General features: G+C 38.6%; 1 protein-coding gene across 1 annotated transcript in view; it reads right to left on the reverse strand.

Moving 5' to 3' along the window:
- Positions 1–5,571: 5,571 nt before the first annotated feature.
- phf24 (PHD finger protein 24) overlaps positions 5,572–20,939 on the reverse strand; it is a 30,417-nt gene continuing 15,049 nt past the window's right edge. Inside the window, exons 4-8 of the mRNA XM_056404361.1 lie at positions 17,258–17,336; positions 15,229–15,431; positions 14,107–14,273; positions 8,942–9,019; positions 5,572–7,102 (exon numbers count right to left, since the gene is read on the reverse strand). Coding sequence (XP_056260336.1) covers positions 7,006–7,102; positions 8,942–9,019; positions 14,107–14,273; positions 15,229–15,431; positions 17,258–17,336 — 624 coding nt within the window. The 3' untranslated portion in view covers positions 5,572–7,005. The remainder of the gene's footprint in view (positions 7,103–8,941; positions 9,020–14,106; positions 14,274–15,228; positions 15,432–17,257; positions 17,337–20,939) is intronic.

Raw genomic sequence — 20,939 nt, forward strand, 5'->3', positions numbered from 1 at the left:
TACTGCTGTTGTGCTAGTGCTCCGGCGGGTGTTTTTGATTATTCTTAGCAGAAGAAGTGTGATGAATTACATTAATGGTGCCTCTGTTCCAATATGGATAGACCAATAAACCATACAAATGAGCTATCATGCATAATGCTAGGCCTCTGGAAAGTAGCCATTATCATTGTTAATTAGTTACACCACCGCTGTACCAGCTTAAAGTGTCTCCTATTTGTTAATATTTTTATTTTGTATAATTTAACAGTTTTTCTTGGATGTTACTAATTTATTTTTTGCCATCAGCATTGCCTCCCTTAGCTGTTCTGATGCCAGCAAGATAGGGCTAATTGTTCTTTATCTCTTTCACCCCATGGGGCAGTCTCTTACACTCTCTTCTGTTAATGGAGTCATGTAGAGCTGCAGCAATAGCTGAAAGTGTCTTTTCATCTTTATTTAGTCCCCTCACCACCATTCCTACAACTACACCTATTCTCTTTTCCTCAAACATCGACAGATTTAAAATACATAATGATGTTCACCTCCCCATACAGCACACAGGGGGCAGCAAACACTGCAGTCTATGGCACATAATGAGGAGCTAAGTAAAAAAGAAAAAAAGGTGTCCAGCAGAGATGTGTGAAATGAAGGGGGGGGTTAAATTTCACTGGACCATCTAAAAACAGAATTTACATTTCACCAAGCCCTATTATCCAGAATGTCACAGCAGACACAGCCCCAAATTATAGGCATGGTCACGGTTGATTGCAGTACACAGATGTCAGTCCACACCGGGTGTTCAATTACAGAGATTTAATTTTTCCCCTCACAGCCTTTATGCCTTGTTATTACCACTTAATATTGTTGGCTTCTTCTTTCTTCTCATTCTTATCTGGGAGAATGTATTATTTAGAAAATCTCAAAACAACAAGACCGTTATTGTGTGATTTAGACATGTATATGCATGTTTTTGTGCAGGTAGAATAGAAGAGAGATGCGTGCCATGCATCACTTTCACAAGAGCACTTCAATATTTCATTAAATGAGCTTTTAAAAAGAAAAACAAGAGCCAGGCATGTTAGACGACTGTCCTGGAACCAGACCGCTGTAATTGGCTCACGTCAGCTGAGGAGACTGAGTGGGCTCCAAGGAAGAAGTTGGCCTGGCTGCTGGAGGTGGGATGTGATGTTTTTTTTTTTTTTTTTTGCTTGTATGCGGAGGTGGATCTAAAAATGGATTGTAGGGATGGAGTTGGATGGTATGGCATTTTGTTAGTTTTGATGTGTTGAAAATCAGTTGGCAATGGTAGAACAAGGACAGAGGTGGGATTGGGTAAACCTTGATATTACATAATTTAAAGACTTATTTTCTTGTAATTTATCCTGTGTGATTAGGGCTCCTACTTTATTTCTTCTTATCTGTCAGTCAGACTGTTTATGTAGACATCCCTTTATATCAAATATACAAAATTAAGACAAATGCTTAGGAGAGCGAATTATACATTTATTTAAATGTTTATAAATCTAAACTGAAGAACTGACATAACATCTTTTAGGAGATTTTTTGTCTTTGTAATATTTACAACCTGAATGCCTGCTTTGATAGAATTTCTCTCTAGAGTCAAAAGCCCAAACTGGGAGAGCTTTCACAGTCTCATCAAAAATCCTGTGTTGGCTCACAAACCTGCTGATTAACTCCGTGATGTTACTGATGTGCTGACATTTTACCGTGACTCCATCCTGGAACTGCTTCCCCAGAGCCATGACCAGGCTGCCACTCTTATTTACCATTACTCATCCCTGCTGAGTGAAGCCATCACACAGCAGCAGCTAGCCACTCCGTAACACCTCAGCCAGCAGCTGGCCCTGATACACTCTCCATAGGACAAGCCAGATAACCTTTATACTGAGCTACTCGTGGGGAGGCGATGACTCACAAACTCATACTTGTTGCCGTGGCACTCTCACAGGCTCACATCTGTTCATGCAACACATTTGTATTCATGCGATTATTCCTTTGTCAAACACTGAATGAAAACTTGTTTTATTTAAACATTCAGAGCTTAACATTATGAAATAGAATTCTCATTGTTTCCCCGAAGACATAAACATTTAAAAACAGGTCACAAATATATCGTTTCCTTTTAAAAATGCTTTACAAAACAGCGGGGCACTGCTGTTTTTAACAAAGGTCACTCAAATAGGCCTATGTCAGTTTTGGTCAGGACTAGAGTTAATACACATTTAGTTTTTTGGCCACATTGGCATCATTGGTTTGTGGAATCACTTCATTGTAGATTTTGGTCTTTTAATGGTATTTCCTGACAACATGAAAAAGTAATGTCTTGAGTATTGTCAGCCTTATCCTTTAACAACAAGGTCTATATACACTATTCTATAGCAGGAATTTCAAAACGTTTCCCTTTATTTTATCTGCTGTTTCACACTGCCTACCTGAAAGTTTGATTTGTTCATTGACCTCACATCTTGTCATGATTTGTTATGGTCTACTAGAAGTTTGAATTAATTGGAACAATTTTGTTGAATGAATGGTTCCACTGACACAGTCCATCAAATTACGTCACTGCAGTTTAACTACATGACTGTGAAAAACTCTCTTATACAGAATGTGTAGAAGAAGCGTCTGCTCTTTTGATGACATCAACATCTCTGTAATTGCAGTTTAAAGGAGCTATTTGTAAGGTATGCTATTTCTGCATAGCCAACATTAGCATTAACAGCTGTTAACTTACCAGACTTGCTAAGAGTTTCAGCCACTGTTGTGTTTACAATACAGCACTTTTTTTCTTCAGGGCAGAACTTCTGATGCTACACTGACTCAGTATTGGAAAGTGACAAGATGGGCCGACCATGCTAGCTAGTTAGCATGCCAATTTTAGTTTTAGAGAAGAAATGATAGAAATAGAAGCAAAACAAGAGGGTTCCTTTCAACCTCTGGAGACAGCTATTGGTGAGTAAAGGAATGAAGTCTGATGTATTGTATGTTCTAATCTATTAAACTTCTAAATGTCATGACCCACCAAGTTACTTGAGTTCATGGTTCTTTGTCTTTAATGTTTCCCTCTCTTGTATTTTGGTAACCATTGTCTTGTCTCATGTCAGAGCCCACGTCCTGTCAAGTTTCCCTCCTGTGTGATTACCTGCCCCGCCCTAATGTGTTTCACCTGTGTCTCATTGTCTCTCCTGCCTTAGAGTATTTAAGTCCTTGCCTTCCCCTCATGTGTTGATTGTCTTTATCCCCGTGTGAGCGGTCCAGCAGTTTCTCGTGTAGCCCCTCGTGTTTGTGTGATTTTTACCTGTTTGTTTGACCAGTGAGTTTTACCTGACGATTTTGATACTTTTGCCACATTGACTGATCACCTGTGTTCGGATTTCTGGACTGATTAAAACTTTGAACCTGACCCTCATCTGAGTCTGCTTTGTGGGTCCACATCCAGTGTGTGCTTGACACTGTAAAGCCTTTAACATTCATTGTAAATAGTCATTTTTTTATAAAGATGTAAGCTCTTATAAAGAAATAGATTAAATAAGATTGACCACGAGAAAAGGAAATACAGGCACACTATTCTGCCCTTTGCTGCTGCTGTGTTGCTGCTGTCATACCCAAAAGACAGAGATGTTGTTTATACTCACACTGGCATGTACAAATTTTTTGTTTCAACCCTGTAAAGTGTACCAGGCCTTTGACTGGAAAAGAGAACTTGTTCATAAGCTAAACATTTCAGATGGCATGAAGGCAGCATCACAGGGCTTAAAACAATCTTTCTCATTAGCCTGATAATTTGTGAGGCTATTTGGGTGGGATAACCTTGGACTAATTCAGAGCTCAAGTTTCACATTTGACTCAGCATTTAATGTGGCAATTAGCCTGGTCACGACCATCATCATTGAATCTGTTATGAAACAGTTACATAATATCCTCATCTAAACGATTTCTCTCCCACACACGCTGTCTCATTCTTTGTGTCCTTTTATCCCTATTTCCTGTTTAGTCTCTCTCTCTCTCTCTCTCTGTTTTTTCTCTTTTTCTACTTTCTGTGTCTCTCTCCCATTCTCACTGTGTGACCTTCAGTTTAACATTTGGGGGGAGATGCTACTGCTGCACTCCTCCCTATTCTTTCTTCTACTGACAGATAAAAAGAGGAAGCTTCAGGGTAGCAGAGGGTTCATAGCTACTACATGTCTGTTTTCCTTCTCTATTTTCTCCAATTTACCATGACAATCCTTTGAGGCAAAGTATGGTTCATAAAACAGTTTCTGTCCCACCCTATCTCTGGCAAAACCCTTAGCGAGAAGGTGATCTTTTGGTGATATGAGAGACAGTCCTTTTCATGTCAGTGGTTGCCAGGTGAAAGGTCCAGTGGCCGTGATACTCTGAGAGCCAGGGCTCTGTCCTCTTTATGTAAGCTAGAGCACACACTCAGCTACGATCTGCTCCACGATTGGTACTTTACTGTCCCTGTGCTACCATCCTCTTGACATTGATATATTTGAGATGCTATGGGTGAGATTCTCAGGGAAAGCCATTTGCGCTCTGTGGAATGTATAATCTGTGTATACATACTTGATGAAGCAACAGTTAAATCACGCCATGTTATCTGTTCCTGCCACTTGAAATAGTGTGCAGAGGGTAATCAAGCTGAGGGAGCTGATAAATGGATGAATTTTAAATGTAATACTACTCTTGCTACACTACATTTACATTTTTGCATGGTGCTGATTATAATGACAAATGTGGCAGATTTATCACCAGCGGTAGCTAGCTAGAGTAAACTAGGGCTCATGCTCAAATTATGTGGGTTGTTTAAAACACTGTCTCTAACTGTCTGTAAATTGCCAACAAAAGCACAACGTTGGCGGGTCTTGCTGTGTTTTTTGACCAGTGGAGGGGCATGACTGGCTTTTTGATGTTTTTTTAAACAAGAAAAGAACAATCTTAAATTGGACATGATGGCTAAGCTAAAAGACTGAAGTTAAAGTTGCCCCACAGGCAAAAAGTCAGCATCCTCATCAGCTAATTAGCCTATAAAAATGTAATTAAAATGCTATTTGTTCTAACATAGCGTAACCCTCAAATGGCTTGGATACAAGCAACGCAGTGGTTGTGTTTGTATTTTCCAAACACTGCTTCCCTTTCACAAGAAAACAGAATTTGAAGATGAGTAATAATGACTAAGCTACTGTAGTTGGCAGGACATGCTAGTGTTTGTATAATGTTAGAGCAGATACACACACAGTTAAATCCATTCCTTATACTTTTGCTCTTGTGTTTTTTGGTTTTGAAAAGGCTTTGAAATTTAATTCAGTTCAATTCTGTTCAATATTGTTGATTTTATCTTGTCCAAATTAATGATTTTATACAAATTGTGGTCATTGAATTGAATATTAGATTATTTTATGACATTTTACATATATTTTCTGTATCCTGACATACACATATTATGGAAAAAATATTTGTATAAATTTTGTGGTACTGATTTCAACCATTTCCATTGTCCATCCCTATGGTAAATGTTTAAGCATGTTTATTTTTTGTTGCCTAAAAAAAGGACAAAAAGACACAAACCCAAGATTCTCAAGAAGGAGAGTAAATGCCATGCGTTTATTTCAGCACTGTGACAAATCCCTCAGACTATCAACATTCATATCGTAACCATACTTTATTCACTAAAAGGTCATGGCAGATAACCTTAATTCATGGCATAAACACTAGATGAAGTTCTATTTGTTACAGTATGTTTCCAGTGATTCTAGGGGCAGTTTCATGTGCATTTAAATTGTTGTATAACCTGTAACATTATAGAATTCCCACCACATCTTCCATAACAAGTTTTAATCAGTGCTTCTGCATATTAATTTAACAAATGACAAATGTTTGCAGCCGATCTCCCACTGTCTCTCAGTATTTCATTACATGATTATCTCACACAGTGGTCCAGCTACATCTCATTCCCACAGTGCAAATAATGACACTGGAACAGGAAGGCAGATGTCTCCACCTTGTCAAAGTGCAGCTCTGTGAGCACAACAGGAACAAAATGTACTATATGGCAGTATATACAAGTCACTTACTGGTTTAGCTTTCATTAACGTTCACTTCACATTCTTTTTCACATGTAGTACTTCAGGAGAACATATAGAGCCTTGGATGAGAATGGGGAAAAAACAGATATATCAGAGGATACAGGAATAAATATGGATTTTTAATACATAATAATAATTTATACTGGTATTTATAGCAGTTTTGATATAATATGTATGCGGATAGCTATCATTTCTGTTTGGTATATGTTCTGATAATGGCAACTCCAGGGTTAATCTGCTCCCAGAAGTGCATCCATTTGTCAAGCAGTACCAGTAATGAATTTGCATGGGCCTTTGTGCACAGCGATTAACACTTTTGTTGGTGAATAACACAATCCCATTACAGTAGGATGGAGTTATTATTAGGACATGATGAGGCCCAGAGGAATGGATACTTGAAAGAGTAACAGCCTGTCAAATTAATGTACCTGCATGAAGAGGTGTGTTTTGTAGTCTGGATGGCCATAGAGTGTAGTATCTGTCATTTACAACGGAGTGCGAGCACACTAGGAGCTTGTCTGCTCGTGTGAATGATCTCTTCATACAAGGGCTCAGGAATATCACTGACTGACTGACTAGTCATGAGTTGGTTGTTTGTCTTCCTCGTCCTATCTCTCACATTTGTTGTTGGAAGCCGTCAGGTTTTGGAGTTGGGACCAGTGACAGCTGCTGTCACTTGCATCGTCGTCGTGTCATTCGGCATGTGTGTTGTCGGTGTAGTGGATTGAGGTGAAGCAGAGGAGGAGAGATTCCATCGATGGCCTGATCTGCTGTCTCTCAGAGCTTCATCCAGTTCACTCAGTCACCTTCCTCGTGTCATCGTGTCATCACGTCTATCTTCCTCCGCTCATCTGTATATTATAGGGTACACCCTCTATCTCCCTGTCCCTCTCTCTGCTTGGGTGCAGTGGAGGATCCTGGACTATAGAGGCAGATGGATGTGCATGGCAGAACTATTGGGACGCGCAGCCAAAACATAGATGGCACTCTCCTTTAAAAAGTCTGCCCAGGTCACTGACCTGTTAAAGAGAGGTTTTTTTAATGTATTAGTTTGAAATCACTGTTTGCAATCATTTCTTTTCAGTCTGACAAAATTCGATGTATGTATACGGTTACAAACTGGGGATAAGGCTGGGGTCATGAAACATGAAACACAATGAACTGCAGACTATTGAGGACTAGTTTCTATATTTTTTTACTGTCCCCAAATGAAAAGCCAACAATGAACTGATCATAATAACAAGTATTGTCTGTGCAGCCAAAGCCTGATATGTTTTATTATAGAAATTATTAAAGATTCATTATAGTATAAAGTGAGATTTCCATGTCATTTTTGAATATAAAGCAGGTCTAGGTTCTATATTAATACCGTGAAAGTATCAAACTGCTCAGTCCACAGAGAGATACACACAGCCTGTATTCAGAAACTGAGCCTTAAAACAAGCCTTCAGAACTGCTGTAACTTTGTTATGTCAAAACAAAGCAGTCGCTCTCAGCCCGAAGACCCGCCCACCCAGACCCACCATCCAGCCTTGCAGGATTTGGCTTCTCTGAGTGTTTACCTGAATCTGCAATATTCGTATTTGATCACTCAGAAAAACAGTCAGCCAATCATAGGAGAGGCTCACAGCCTTAACAACACCTAGCTGTTGTTGCTAGAGCTCCAGAGAGAAGCCTTAGAGAGAAGATGTAAGTCTATATTGAGATCATTTTTGGTGCTTAAAATCACAAATATATCTTGGAAGGATATCAACACTTCTAATAAAACACTGGAAAAGTGTAAAATATGGTACCTTTTTTTAAAAGTTAAAATTAAAGTCACTCCTTCATTCAAAGAACATGGCCACTGTAGTTATTGTTTAGAGCCAACCCACTCACTGCCATAAATACTCACTATGAACCAAATTAATATTAATCCACAGTTTTTTTTTCCCAAATTTTTCCCAACAAATGCTGTATTTCCTCTTGGTTGGGTAATATCTCCTAAAAACTACAGCGTTTTTTTAGTAAGTAATTTAAAGTAACTTCAGTAGGAACCATGTAATTTATTGACAAAAATTAAAACATAAAATAGTATGAGCAATTTATTGGCTACACATAAAAATGTGATTCTGATGTTCATTTTTGGGTTTTTGTATCTCGTTCATGATAACCACACTAAATAGCTACATGTGCAGGCGCGATCCCATGCAGCTTACACCATCAAACAATAAAAAACAGTTTGGTAATAGTATAATTCACTGTGGAAATTCAGTCATAAAAACAGTGTTTGCCAGACCTCTGTCTAAGCATGTTCTGCTAATTAGTGTTCAACTTAGTATGACTCATGTGATGTTTTCTTTGTAAATGTGGTTCACTGTAGTTGCTGTCTGGAGTGCTGGTGCATTAGCTACAATGATTTAAAAATCCTTTAATGTGACATGAAGGAAACTCTCAAAAGTCGTGATATACCAAAAGGGATTTATCTTAATTTGGAGGGACAACAGAGCCTGAAATAAAAAAGGTCATTGCCGTCCACGCAGCACTCCTCTGGGTTGCATTGTTTCTCCTAAAATGAATCCCTCAGCTGCTGCCCACAAAATACTTTACTGTCTTTGCACAGAGGGGGACCACTGTGGGGTCACAACAGCCATGTGTGGGCTGGTCTGGTGGGAAAGTCTCTGTGGAGAGCAGGGGGAGCAAGGTTATGTAAATTCCCCCACTAAAGGCAGTCTGCGGGCCTGTAATGCTCGTTAGAAGAAAGATCCTGAGAGAATAGAGCTTCACTGAACTGATATTTACTTCAGGGTTATTACATTGTAATTGTGTCCACACTACCTCACACACATTCACTAAATATATACTGTAAGAGGACAAACCTGCTTTCACCAGCCTTGCTCCTTTCACTGTCAGAGCTGCCTGGACTGCTCTCACATATGGGGCCAACTTGACTTATACTGAACAAAAGAACAAAGAATAAAAACAGACAGAATGAGTTAGCTGCTACATCAGTCAGTGAAGGAGAAGGCATTTCCCCTTGGGCTGAAAAAAACTTATAATAAAAAATGCAATGTAAATTATGACATCATACCATCTATTTAAACAATAGAGCACCCATAGTTATTTCGCTGGGATGAGGACATTTCTAGTTCACAATCTGTAATCTCAAATAAAACTTAAAACAAACCATATAACATTGCATTGCATGTGAGGATTCACTTTCCAAGTGCTTTTGCCCAGAAAAGTATCCAGATCCTGTAGAACCAGTTATACGCTTGAAATATAGTCATGACATGCCACTGAAAAGTTAGAGTCTATAAAAGTTAAACATTTCATTCCAGTTAAAAGAGTCACTGAGAATCCTAAATGGAAAAATAAGAAAAGATAATCATCTCACTATGTCATAAAACATAAAAAAAGCACTGCTTGATGGATTGGCTTTCATGATTAATTGATAATCTTTCCACCAATATTCTCGATGCTCTCTTTTCCACCTTATACTGCCCTAAATCAGAGGGTTATCACAATGTAAATTCAAACTCAATTTAATAGCTTTTCCCATCACTTAGAGCCACAGTCTTCCTCAGCAGATGGCATTTGCTCAGTTTAAACTAGGCTAATAAAAAAAAGCAGAAGGTGGACCTTTTTTAATATCCAACACCTAATGTAAGCTCTGTTTAAGGGTGGATTTTCTTTTCAATGCCAAATCAAATAGGTTACATAAGAATATAAGACACTTTCCTTTTCACACTTAAATGGCTGTCTGCCACACCTATGAGTCATCGGCTTCTGATATTTCAGAGTCAAATAGAAGCTGCACTGATTAACCCTCTGACTGATGGCTCCTTGAAAAAACTCACTTTTCACACTGTAGCGAATGTGAATGTCTCTAATCCAGTAATCAAAGGGAGCAGACGTTTTCTGCCTCATTTGATATTTATTTGCTTTTTAATGAGAATTAGTGAAGTTGCATTTTAGTGCTATGTGTGGTTCTGATGCGCGCACTCACAACCTCTTGCCCCAGATTGTCCTCTTACACGGATAAGTGAGGCTTTTAAAAAGAAGAGAACAAAAGGCTTTCTTTTGATCCCTATAATTAGAGGCCAGCATCCATGCGTCAGTATAACAAGATCTAATGAAATGAAGGACTCACATTCTGCTCATTAAACTTCTTTCAAGGATGCATTTGTGTTTGATTGCTATATGTTTAGAAAGAGTTCCACTTTGGAGTTAAGAGGCTTATCTTCTTCTTGTTTCTTGTTTTTAATGTTAAATTACAAATGAAATCTAAACTGAGGAGTTGTCTGAGAATACTTGAGGATTGCAGAGTGCTTGAGGGTTGTTGAAGTGAGGAGAAGAAGACAAGCCATGCAGTGCTGAGTCACACTCACCCACAATTCATAGGAGAGCAGAGTCCCATGAGTCTGTGGGGAATACCGCATGTTGAATAGGTGAGAGGGATGGAATGGCACAGCATATAGGAGATTGATTTGACAGCACAAGAGGTTATAAGCAGTAACAAGCACATGCACAGACATACAGTACACACACACACACACACACACACACACACACACACACCCCATGCTGAGAAGTACATTTATTCCAGTACAAGCCTTACATGCTATTTTTCACCACCTTTCAGAGGGACAGCTTGTACTTTTCACTCCTATACATTTATTTGCAGTTCTTATACTTACTCGTAGGATTCTGATTTTATATACAAAACTAAATATCTACCATTAAAAGTAAAATAAAAACAACAACTAAAATACTGCTTTCATGTTACGTGCATCAGTAATAATAATCAGCAACAATAGCTCAGTAATATACTGACATTCATGATAATGAGTAGATTCATTTTGATACTTCAGTGTATTTTTACCTCCAACACAGAGGTTATCTTTTCACCCATGTCAGTTCACTTGTTGGTTTGTTGGTTTGTTTGTTTGTCTGTTTGGCAGCAGGATTACGCAAAAAGCACTGAACTGATATACACCGAGTTTGGTTGAGGGATGGGACATGTGCCCATTATGAACCCATTACATTTTGGGACAGATCTATATCATTTACTATGAATTAGAATTTTTTCCACTGAAATCTGGTGCTGGTTGTTTCACATTGGCCTTGGTGAAGGTATATGCTGAGAGCATTTTCTATTTTATTGTGTTTTTTTTTTTTTTTCTTTTGTTTTATTTTTTTATTTTTTGCTTGTCAGCAGGATTACACAAAAAATAATGAGCTGATTTGCACCAAACTTGATCGAGGGATGTGGCATGGACCAGCGAAGAATCCATTTAATCTTGGTGTTGATCCAGTTAAAGGGATGGATCCAGGAATTTTTTAAAACATTTACTTAATCATTTCTTTAACATTTCATGACAGGGTATTTATCAACATTTTTGTTAATTTGTCAGGGAATAATGCGTGGATCTTAATGTGAGAAAATGGTGTTAAGACTCTGTAACATCTGGTACAGATCCAGATAATATTCTAGATCTCACAGACATGAATGTTTGGCCTTGATGGAGGTATGCGCTCTATTGAGTGCCATTCTAGTTCTGGTAATACTTTTATTTCATACAGGAGTTTCACTTGTAATGGAGTACTTCTGCATTGTTGTATTACTGCTTTTACGAAAGTAAAGGATCTTCAACCACTGACACACACACACACACACACACACAATGTCACACAGTGAGGACAAACAAACTTAACCTCATCAGAGTCAGACAGAGCTTATTTTTCTGTCATTATTACTCCCAGTTAACTCATTCAGTTAAATAGTCATTTTTGAGGCTGAACTCTGCAGTGACTATATTGCGTTTACTGTGAACTGTATCTAATATTTTGTCTCTCCTTAGTCACAACCCAAAAAGGTAGTATTAGTTGCAGGGTTGTTGTATTGAATTGCCCTTTACTGTATATACTGTTCATATTACTGTGTCCACACCCTGTAGCCATTTCAGGAGTAAAACTTTACTTGATCTCAGCTGATCAAAGCACAAACAGCTCTGTATTGAGTTCAAGTGAGGTGAGCTCTAAGAGAAGAAACAGCTTCATTCATCTAAAACACGTCAATATATTAATAGCAAGAATACTAAACATCAAACTGACAGGCAGCTAAAAGCCTGCTAATAACATGAGTGGCAGTACAGAATACATTATTGAATGAAACACATTATGTTGGTGCCTTTTAATATGCAGGGAGTAGCAAGCTTGATTTGCTTTTGAAATTCAGCTTGTTTTACCATGATTCTCATGGATAGGATTTAAATGTATTTGACTTGATAAAGGCAGAAACACTTTATTTGAGAATCCTTTTGTTGCTCAGGTCATGTCTCTTTGCTGGTTCTTTATCAGTGTTGCACTGATATAATCATTTATTGCATTCTGCACAGGCCAAAGTGCCAATCAGAAACAATGGCTGTGATTCCTCACTTATCAGTTTTAGCTGAAAGCTCCAGCTTGACAGGGAAACAACATTGTTATGTGCCAGTCCCAGTGTTCCAGGGTGCACTGGTTAGTCATACATTTTCAGTGTCAATGTACGATAAAGAAGTAAACAGAAAGTCACTGTGGGGATGGCAACCACATCTCCCAAAGGCTCCAGAGTGTTGTGGGTTTGTTTTTGCTGCACAACATTGGTGAAACTTAGTCAAAGCAAATCCCCAAAGTGTCATAGCTGTGGTTTTTGATTTGGCGCACTGGCCAGAGGACATGTTAAATAATAAATGCTAACGCTAGTACAAACATTAAAGGAGGACAGTTGTTAAACTCTTGTTTTACTTTTTAAGTCCATGTTAAGCACTGTTTAATTTATGCTGAAAGTCTTTTTGAGTTTTTTTGTATTGTTTTGTTTACTTATTTGATTTATGAACAATATAATCCTTTTTACCATATTGGAAGGAAAGCATGGTGGTATGCTAATTATGTCATCCGACTTTGGACTAACTTGAATTTTACTTTTCAGGGATGTAAACACTACAACACTAATTTATGGGTACAATGTGTCAATATAGTCATTGAATCAGATGCATGAACATACTATTTTAGTGATATGATGGTGAAACTTCAAAAAGTCAAAATATATAGACAACAGACATAAAATCAGACATAATGCTTTTGTGAGACTGTCAACTATTATGAAACAATTACATGAATTATTAGTTTGTGTAATGAATAATTCATGTATTTTCCTGGACGTGTTTTAGAAAACAGATATGAAATCAAACTAGAAAGCATGCAAAAATGTAATTAAATAGAGCCAACTCTAAGTAACTATGTTAAATTATGTAATTTGACACTGGCATGACACCAACCCACACAAAGCTGACAAATCAAGGTTAATGAGTTAGATGAGTTAGATTTATCTGTAGCTTTGATCTCATACTGCACTAGTGTAGAAATGATCAAATACATAGTATGAAGAGTCGGCCATTTAAAAGGGTTATTTGTAAGTTTTCTCTGACACCAAACATGGTTTATTGCCAGTAGCAGGTGGTGTTGATTGTCACTTCACAAGAGCTTCAGCCATCATTGTCTTTATAATACGGGAGGTTATAATACACCCTCTGAGCAGCACTATGTCTTCAGGGCAGAATGGAGGCCACAGTGAGTTGCTATCGGAAAGTGACGAGTGGGTTAGCTGGTTAGCATGCTAACTTCAGTAGAAGAGAAGAAGTGGTAGAAACAAGATTTAGCATTGACGTTGCTTTCCACTGTTGGAGACAACTCTTAGCGGTTACTGTGGCTTATGTCGACTGGAGGAACCATATCTAATGAGAAAAGTATCTTATACTTCCAGTTATATTTGTCATGGTCTCTATTCCCTTAGCAGCCAACCCTTTGTGCCCTCTTCAAGCTGCAGTTAGTGTACAGATGAGACCAGGGCTCCCAAAACTCCTGCCTAATTTATATATCGACTTATGTGCTTTTTTATCTCTCTTGACATGGAATACTTCTGTTTCCTTAAAGTATTTAAAGGGAGTAATTTTTCTATGCACTGGGAATGGATATCTGGGCTCTCCTTTGGTCTACTCACCTCACATTACAGGACTGCGAGTCTTTGTTGAGATTGTGAAACCAGGACTGCTGGGCCTGGCGGCATTCTGCTCTTGTGATCATACCATCTTTATCCAGATCCAGACCCAGGAACACTGACCGTGCTTTGTCTCTCTCCTTGGCAGTCAACAGGCGCATCATTGAGTTCTAGGAAAAATAAAAACCAACAACTCTATGAGATTAGGTGGACCTACTCCTTTAAATCTCTCATAATAACTCCATTGCCCTTTTATGCTTTCCTTTGCTGTAATTTAGGGGCCTGGCAAAGGTATTTTTGGGGCTCATTTCTTTGGCCTTAATCATACCCAATCACATTAGCACTGTCTGATATAATCGGCAAGCACTGATTTACACTGTGCTACCATAGAGCCACACACAGTCCACAAACTGTAAACTTAATCTCCCGAGCCAAACACAAAGCACAATATTTAAACTGCTGTCTGGTGATCAAGTGACAATAAAAGGGAGTAATTAAGGCAGGTGGGTGCAGGCCAAAATTTTGGTTGCTTTTGCCCCCCTGAGCAATTCCATCAAACTAACCTCACTCAACATAATCTATTTGACCCATGTTCCTCCATCCTTTACAAGGCTGATTAGAGAGTATTTTGGCTGAGCAGAGGAAGGTATGCTTTTGCCAGGCACATGAACAGCCAAAAACACTTCTCTCTCTCTTACTGGCAGAGACTGTTGATAGTGAAGACAACATCAAGCAAGTTAAGACTCCAAAATCTTCTCCTTTTCTGTAACCATAGACATATTTTGTGATCAAGAAAAGTCAAGGTCAACCAGTCAAATCAAACTACAAAACAGACTTTGTCACAGGCTTTTATTGTGAGACTGCTGTACATGTAAGTGTAAATCTACCTTTATAGTGCCCAATACCAACCCCAAAACCTCAGCATTTCTTCCCAGTTTACTGTTGCTGCATAACACAACATAGTTCATGACTGAGTATGAAGACATCGAGAATGAGGAGGAAACGTTATGATTTTTTTTTTTGATGAAGTGACATTGGGTTATGTAACAAATCAGGAACTATAAAACGCCTTATGATTATTCCTTGAATATATTCATCTCGTTTTGTCAGTCTAGTATACTTTACCTCTGTGCGAAACTTCCTTAACATTGCCAGTGACTCAAAGTACAGGAAGTCTGACCACTCGATGTGACCCTTCTTCTCAGGATCCAGAGCCGCAAACTGGGCCAGGACCTCCTCTTCTTGCTCATCAGTCAGGTCCTTATCAAACTGCTGCTTGGATACAAAGTGGCGGTACTGCAGGAGCTCATCTGACACCAGGCATGACTCTAGAGCAACAAGGAACAATTCATCACATCAAACCTAATTAGTCACCAACAAGTCTTCCAGATATAATTAACTTATGGAGACTCATTTTCTACAATGGCAAGACCACCTCCCACAGATTGCCCTCCATCCAAGCCGCGGAGTAATACCACACAATTGGAAGTCGACTGGGTTGAGGGCAAATAATGTAATAACTTTGACTGAGCAATCCAGTAATGAATTCAAGGGGAAAATTTTGTGTATGCAGTGGGCTTTTCTGTAAAGTGGATACATTTCTGTCCAGTGTTCACCAAGTGATCTTATTTGAAAGTTCAGTGGCTACATAGGCAGGGATGTGCAGAGATGGTAGAAGAAGGCAGGTGTTCAAAGAACATAAAAAGGTGCATTGTAGGTTAGTAGTGGCAAACAGCAATTTCTTTGCCTGGGGCCTCCTGACAGGTTAATCCAGTCAATGTGGCAACAGGTACAGTATTGGGTAGTAGAATACAAGAGGGAAAGCCAGCTCTGCTATATAAAATGCTTCATTCACAAATCTTTTCTTTTGAGAAATATGGTCTGAATTAAAAAGAAAAATGTCAGGGAGAGGACTTTTTTCTTTCACTCACTTTTTTAGTTTTTGGTTGAGATTCTTTTCAAAGTTTTGTAAAAAAAGAGGAATGAGAATAGAACTTATAAAACTTGGAGTGAGCAGGCCTCTGATGGCTGCAATGGTACAGCAGAGCATAACATCAGAGTGTGGGATTAGAGGTGATTATCTTTTAATTTTTATTACTTTTTGGAAATATAAAAACAAAATGTGTCCCCAATTTATACCATTAAAATGTGATCTGCATCTGCACACATGTTCTGGGTAAAGATAAACATTAACATTTACGTTTACTCATTTGGCAGACACTTTTATCCAATGCAATTTACAAGTGAGGGCATCACTAAAAACATAATGCCAAGAGTAAAAGAATGCATTGGAGTGTGTTGACATCGGGCAGACCACATTTATATTCCCAGCCATATGTAAATGTAGCTCATACCGTCTGACCACAGCCATTAAGAAAACATCCGCACAGCAAGTTCAAAGGTCGCCTGACTCTGCTTCTTCCTGCTAGTTTAAGCAATTAGGCTAGACGTAGGCTAATGGCTAGCAGTTCTTCCTCAAAGAAGTGATTTAGAAATGAATAATGTCAGCTCTTTAGCACTGCTTCACTTGACTTAGGATGTACCATGTCTATCACAAGTCAGCCCGCATACCTAATTTGCATATTGAGATCCGATCACAATACAGGCACAGTCGAGATAACAGGCACACATTTTATTACATGGTGTAAATGCAAAGACACATGGAACATATGTCAATAAACAGATATATATCTCATGTTAATACCAGGTGCAAATCAGGCTTATGAGTCTACAGCAATGCTAGCAGTTCTCAGAGGCTGTCGTTAGATATTGCAGTACTTTGAGCTAAATGGCAAGTCATCATGCTAACATGTTCACAATGACAATGCTAACATGCTGATCTTTAGCAGGTATTCAGTTTATTGTGTTCACCATCTTAGTCTGATTTTATTGATTTTGTTTTTTACTGCTGCCTCTGTCAACTTTGTAACGTAGATTTTGAAGTAGTGCTCCATAAATGAAGATTAATATTATTATCATTATTATTATTTAGCATATATTTAGCAGACATTATTACAATTAAGGTCAGACCAGAGATACATTGAAGATAGTTCTAGTCTGGCGGTGGACTCACCACATTTCTAATATTCCTTAATTGCCAACATCTGCCACTGTTTAAATAAATGTTGCGCCTAACCTTGATTCAGTGACTCACCTGGGATGATCTTACACTGCTTAAAGGTCTCCATGAGGCTGTACATCTCTTCCTCTGTTAGAAGTAGATTCAGATTATCCTGCATGAAAGGGTGAAATGAGGGCAGAGAATTACACTTTGTAAAAAAAGAAAAGAAAAGTGAGGCTCATTCTGATTCTTTTATTGAAAAATGGTGCATTACTTGATGTTTAATAAGTCAGTGTGCTCTAATTATATGAAGTTAGTCCCAGATGGGTCCCCTGCAATTAGCCACAAGCATATAAAGTATTGGATTGTGGATCATTTCACCAACTATTCTGTTTCCCAGGTGATTCTCATGATATGCTGTTCTATCTCTGAGTCTCTACATTACTGCATCATTAGTAAAACACAGCCACAAAGAGAAGGAAGATTTCAGGTTAATTGCAGTTAAGACATTTAGGTACGGATGTTTCATAAATTTTCATGTAATGAAAAAAAACTTGAATTGCAAAAATCTTCCATGTGCTTGTACAGGACATCAGCAAATCCACAGACAAGGAAACTCATAGGAGAAACTGATTTGAATATTAAGCCTAGATTTGTAAATTCTTTCTATATTATTTATCAGATAATTGGCAGATTACCCTTAAATTGTAATCAATTCCAGTTTTTTCACTTTTACAGTCCATCACTGCTTTATAAAAGCCACATCATGAAATCTAAATGAAAATGCACAGCCAACTCAAAAAATAAATAACTAAAAAACCCTCAAGCTCAGCTAATGCTGAAAAATCAAAAAACGGAAATTGATAAAAAAGTTGGATATGTGAATTTCAAGCAACACCTATTAGAAATGCTTTGAATTATAACAGTAAGAGTAGTATGTAGTTAAGTTAAGGAAGCTGATTAAAACTGCTACTACTACTACTCTACTCCCCACCTACTGCACCCTCCGTTTTTCCTATGCACAAAAATTTAATCCACCACAAATGAACACCGCCACACGACCTCATCATATCACCCACTGTGAGCTGTACATGTGTGCCAACTAACTGTATGGTGTCCTGCATTTTCTCATAAAGTCATCTAGATGACAGCAACTGCCAACACCTTGTTAGCTCACTGTCTGCAACATCTACAGACCTACAGTCTGTACTCTAGGAGTATTTAATGATTCATTTATTTATTTGCTCTGCTTTGAATAGTACCCAAATCTTCCTTCTACTATCTGAGTGCAAGTGGGTGGTTCAGCTTAACTTACTTAATATTTTAAGCACCTAATGGATCTAGAAATGTCACTCATGAAGAAACTCACTTTTATTCTTCATTCCTTCATCCAACCATTAATCCATGCACTCATTCCTTCAGGATTACTCTATATCTGCCTGAGGTAGCCATTCCAAGGTCGAGGAAATCTGCACAAGGCACCTACACCAAGATCACGTCCTGCCTGCAACACCCCTAAAAAATTTGCAGACAAATTCTGGGACACTGTGCCCTTGATGAAAGAGCTCTGGGCCAGATATCGCACTGAAAAACCCTCCATGCTTTTTCCACATTGACTGTACATGCTCTATAGTGGCTGTTGCAGTTTTCCGTTTTTGCACAATCACCACAGCCATTCAAAAGCCCAACATGGATACATTTCCAGAAAAGACAGATAGATAGTTCAGAATAAAATATGTGGAATAGAGCTGTAGCAGTATAACTCGGCAGTAGCATCTAATGAAGCAACCAGCTATTTCAATGAGTGAGGAACTCTCTGCAGTTCCATGGAAGCATGGAAAACAATTTGCTAAAAGTTTTATCTTGTACATCAGTACATCAAATATCATCCTCAAAATGCAGCAGATCATCTTCAGCTGCTTGGTGCTTTTAGTGCCTTGTTGAAATTGAATGTCACACTTGTCTACAGGTGATGAAGTGAGATTACTTATGTATGCCACCTCCAATAAAATAAATATAATTTTCCCAAGCCATGTGGGAGGTAGGAAAATTACAGCATGCACAACATAATCTCTGCTATCTGTCCTGTTTTCTTTCTTTTTTTTTTCATTATTATATTTCTTGCTGCTCTCAGCGTGCTGCGTCTTATTAAGCTCCTAATTAAACTACAATTCCCACAGGAATTCATAAAGTTCAATTTAAAAAGTGAGATGTGAATCAACATCAAGAAACAACAACAATAAAAAAAATGATTATGCTGTCTTCAAGAAACTGCTTCTTTTGTTAACTCCTGACATCATTACTGTGCTTTTCCAATCTGCAGAGCTTCTTTGTTCATCAAGCCCCGAGAGAAAAAAGTATAATAATACCAACACATTCTAATTTTATTCTGGCAGCTCACATCAACGGTTATTTGAGACTGTCCTGTTCAGAAAAATGACAGCGTTGGTCTTTAAATAACTCGTGATTAAACTCAGTGCCGGAGCAGGAAGTTTAAAAAAATAAATTCCTCTTACCGATGCTGTAAGAATCAATTTTCTGTGCTAACAATAAATTAGTGTGTTGCTAGCACTGACGTAATCAGTAGATTATGTCGTAAAATAAGAGCATAATCAGCCAACCCTGCCATTCCCCTCATATCTGTGGAGCCTTTTAGTCACTTTTATCTGACAGCAGATGTTCCAAGTGAGGACATTCTCATAAACCTGTAGACTAGATTCCCTGACACATGCTGAGGCTTAAGAGTCAGATATTTTTCTCAGGAGCTGGTGAAACCACCCAGAGCTAAAAAAGAGACAAAATATTGGAGTTGGATTCATGGTGGTGGATAAAAACAGAACTGAAAATGAATGTTTTATTTACACATCCAGCATGTCTGCTACATGAATGCACTCCACTTTGACTCGAGCTTGAACACGTTGCCTTGGTCCTGCGGAGCTAGCGGCAAGCACCAAAAACAAGTCAGTGCTATAAAGAAGGGTCGCTCATGTTCACGAACCCATCCTCGGTCTGATTGGCTGCCATTGAGCCGTGCACGCAGCCGCTTGCTTTGAAGGCTAACTGTAAATCCACTTTCAAGGAAACTCAGGCACTGGAGGGCTGCTGCTGGCAGATGGGCTGTGTGAAATTAAATGTTAGATGTGAGAGAAGGGGTGGGGGGATTTGTAACAGCTGAGTGACATATGCTAACAAGTTTGCTGGTTTCTTTAACTGTAAAGACTAGAGTTTAAATAAAACAATTTAAATAAAAACGTCTTTCTCCTTCCCTCACTGAATTGTCTCCTTCCGCCCCCACTCTTCGCACACTGAAGGAGCGAGCCAAAGAAAGAGGACCTTTCAGCGTCCTCTCACAGATTGTGTGAAACATCTCCCTCTAAGCGCAACTTTGGCAAGTGGTTTTGCTTCTCAAGGCTGGCGAAGACAGCAAAAGCCCCTATACTCCACTCTGAAGGGTCCTCCAGAAAAAACACCCTTCAGCTATTTATGCTAGAATTAAAACAGACTGCATTATGCCTCTCGCAGGGCGATGATCACCAGAGTCATCAGTTTTGGCATTGGCCTTGAATTCCTGATGAGAAGTTGGGCGTTTTGTTTCACACTAAAAAAAACCCATCCAGAACATTGCCTCACTTTATTTCAACTCAAGTTGAAATAGTTTCACAAAAGTAAAGTAAAGCATTACAGTTGATCGGTATGATAACTGCTGTTTATGCTAACGTTGATGCTTCTATACGATGCTTGATCTTCATCTTTCCACGAAAGAGAACATGAATCC

The sequence above is a fragment of the Seriola aureovittata genome, chromosome 18, assembly GCF_021018895.1.
Source record: "Seriola aureovittata isolate HTS-2021-v1 ecotype China chromosome 18, ASM2101889v1, whole genome shotgun sequence".
Taxonomy (NCBI): domain Eukaryota; kingdom Metazoa; phylum Chordata; class Actinopteri; order Carangiformes; family Carangidae; genus Seriola; species Seriola aureovittata.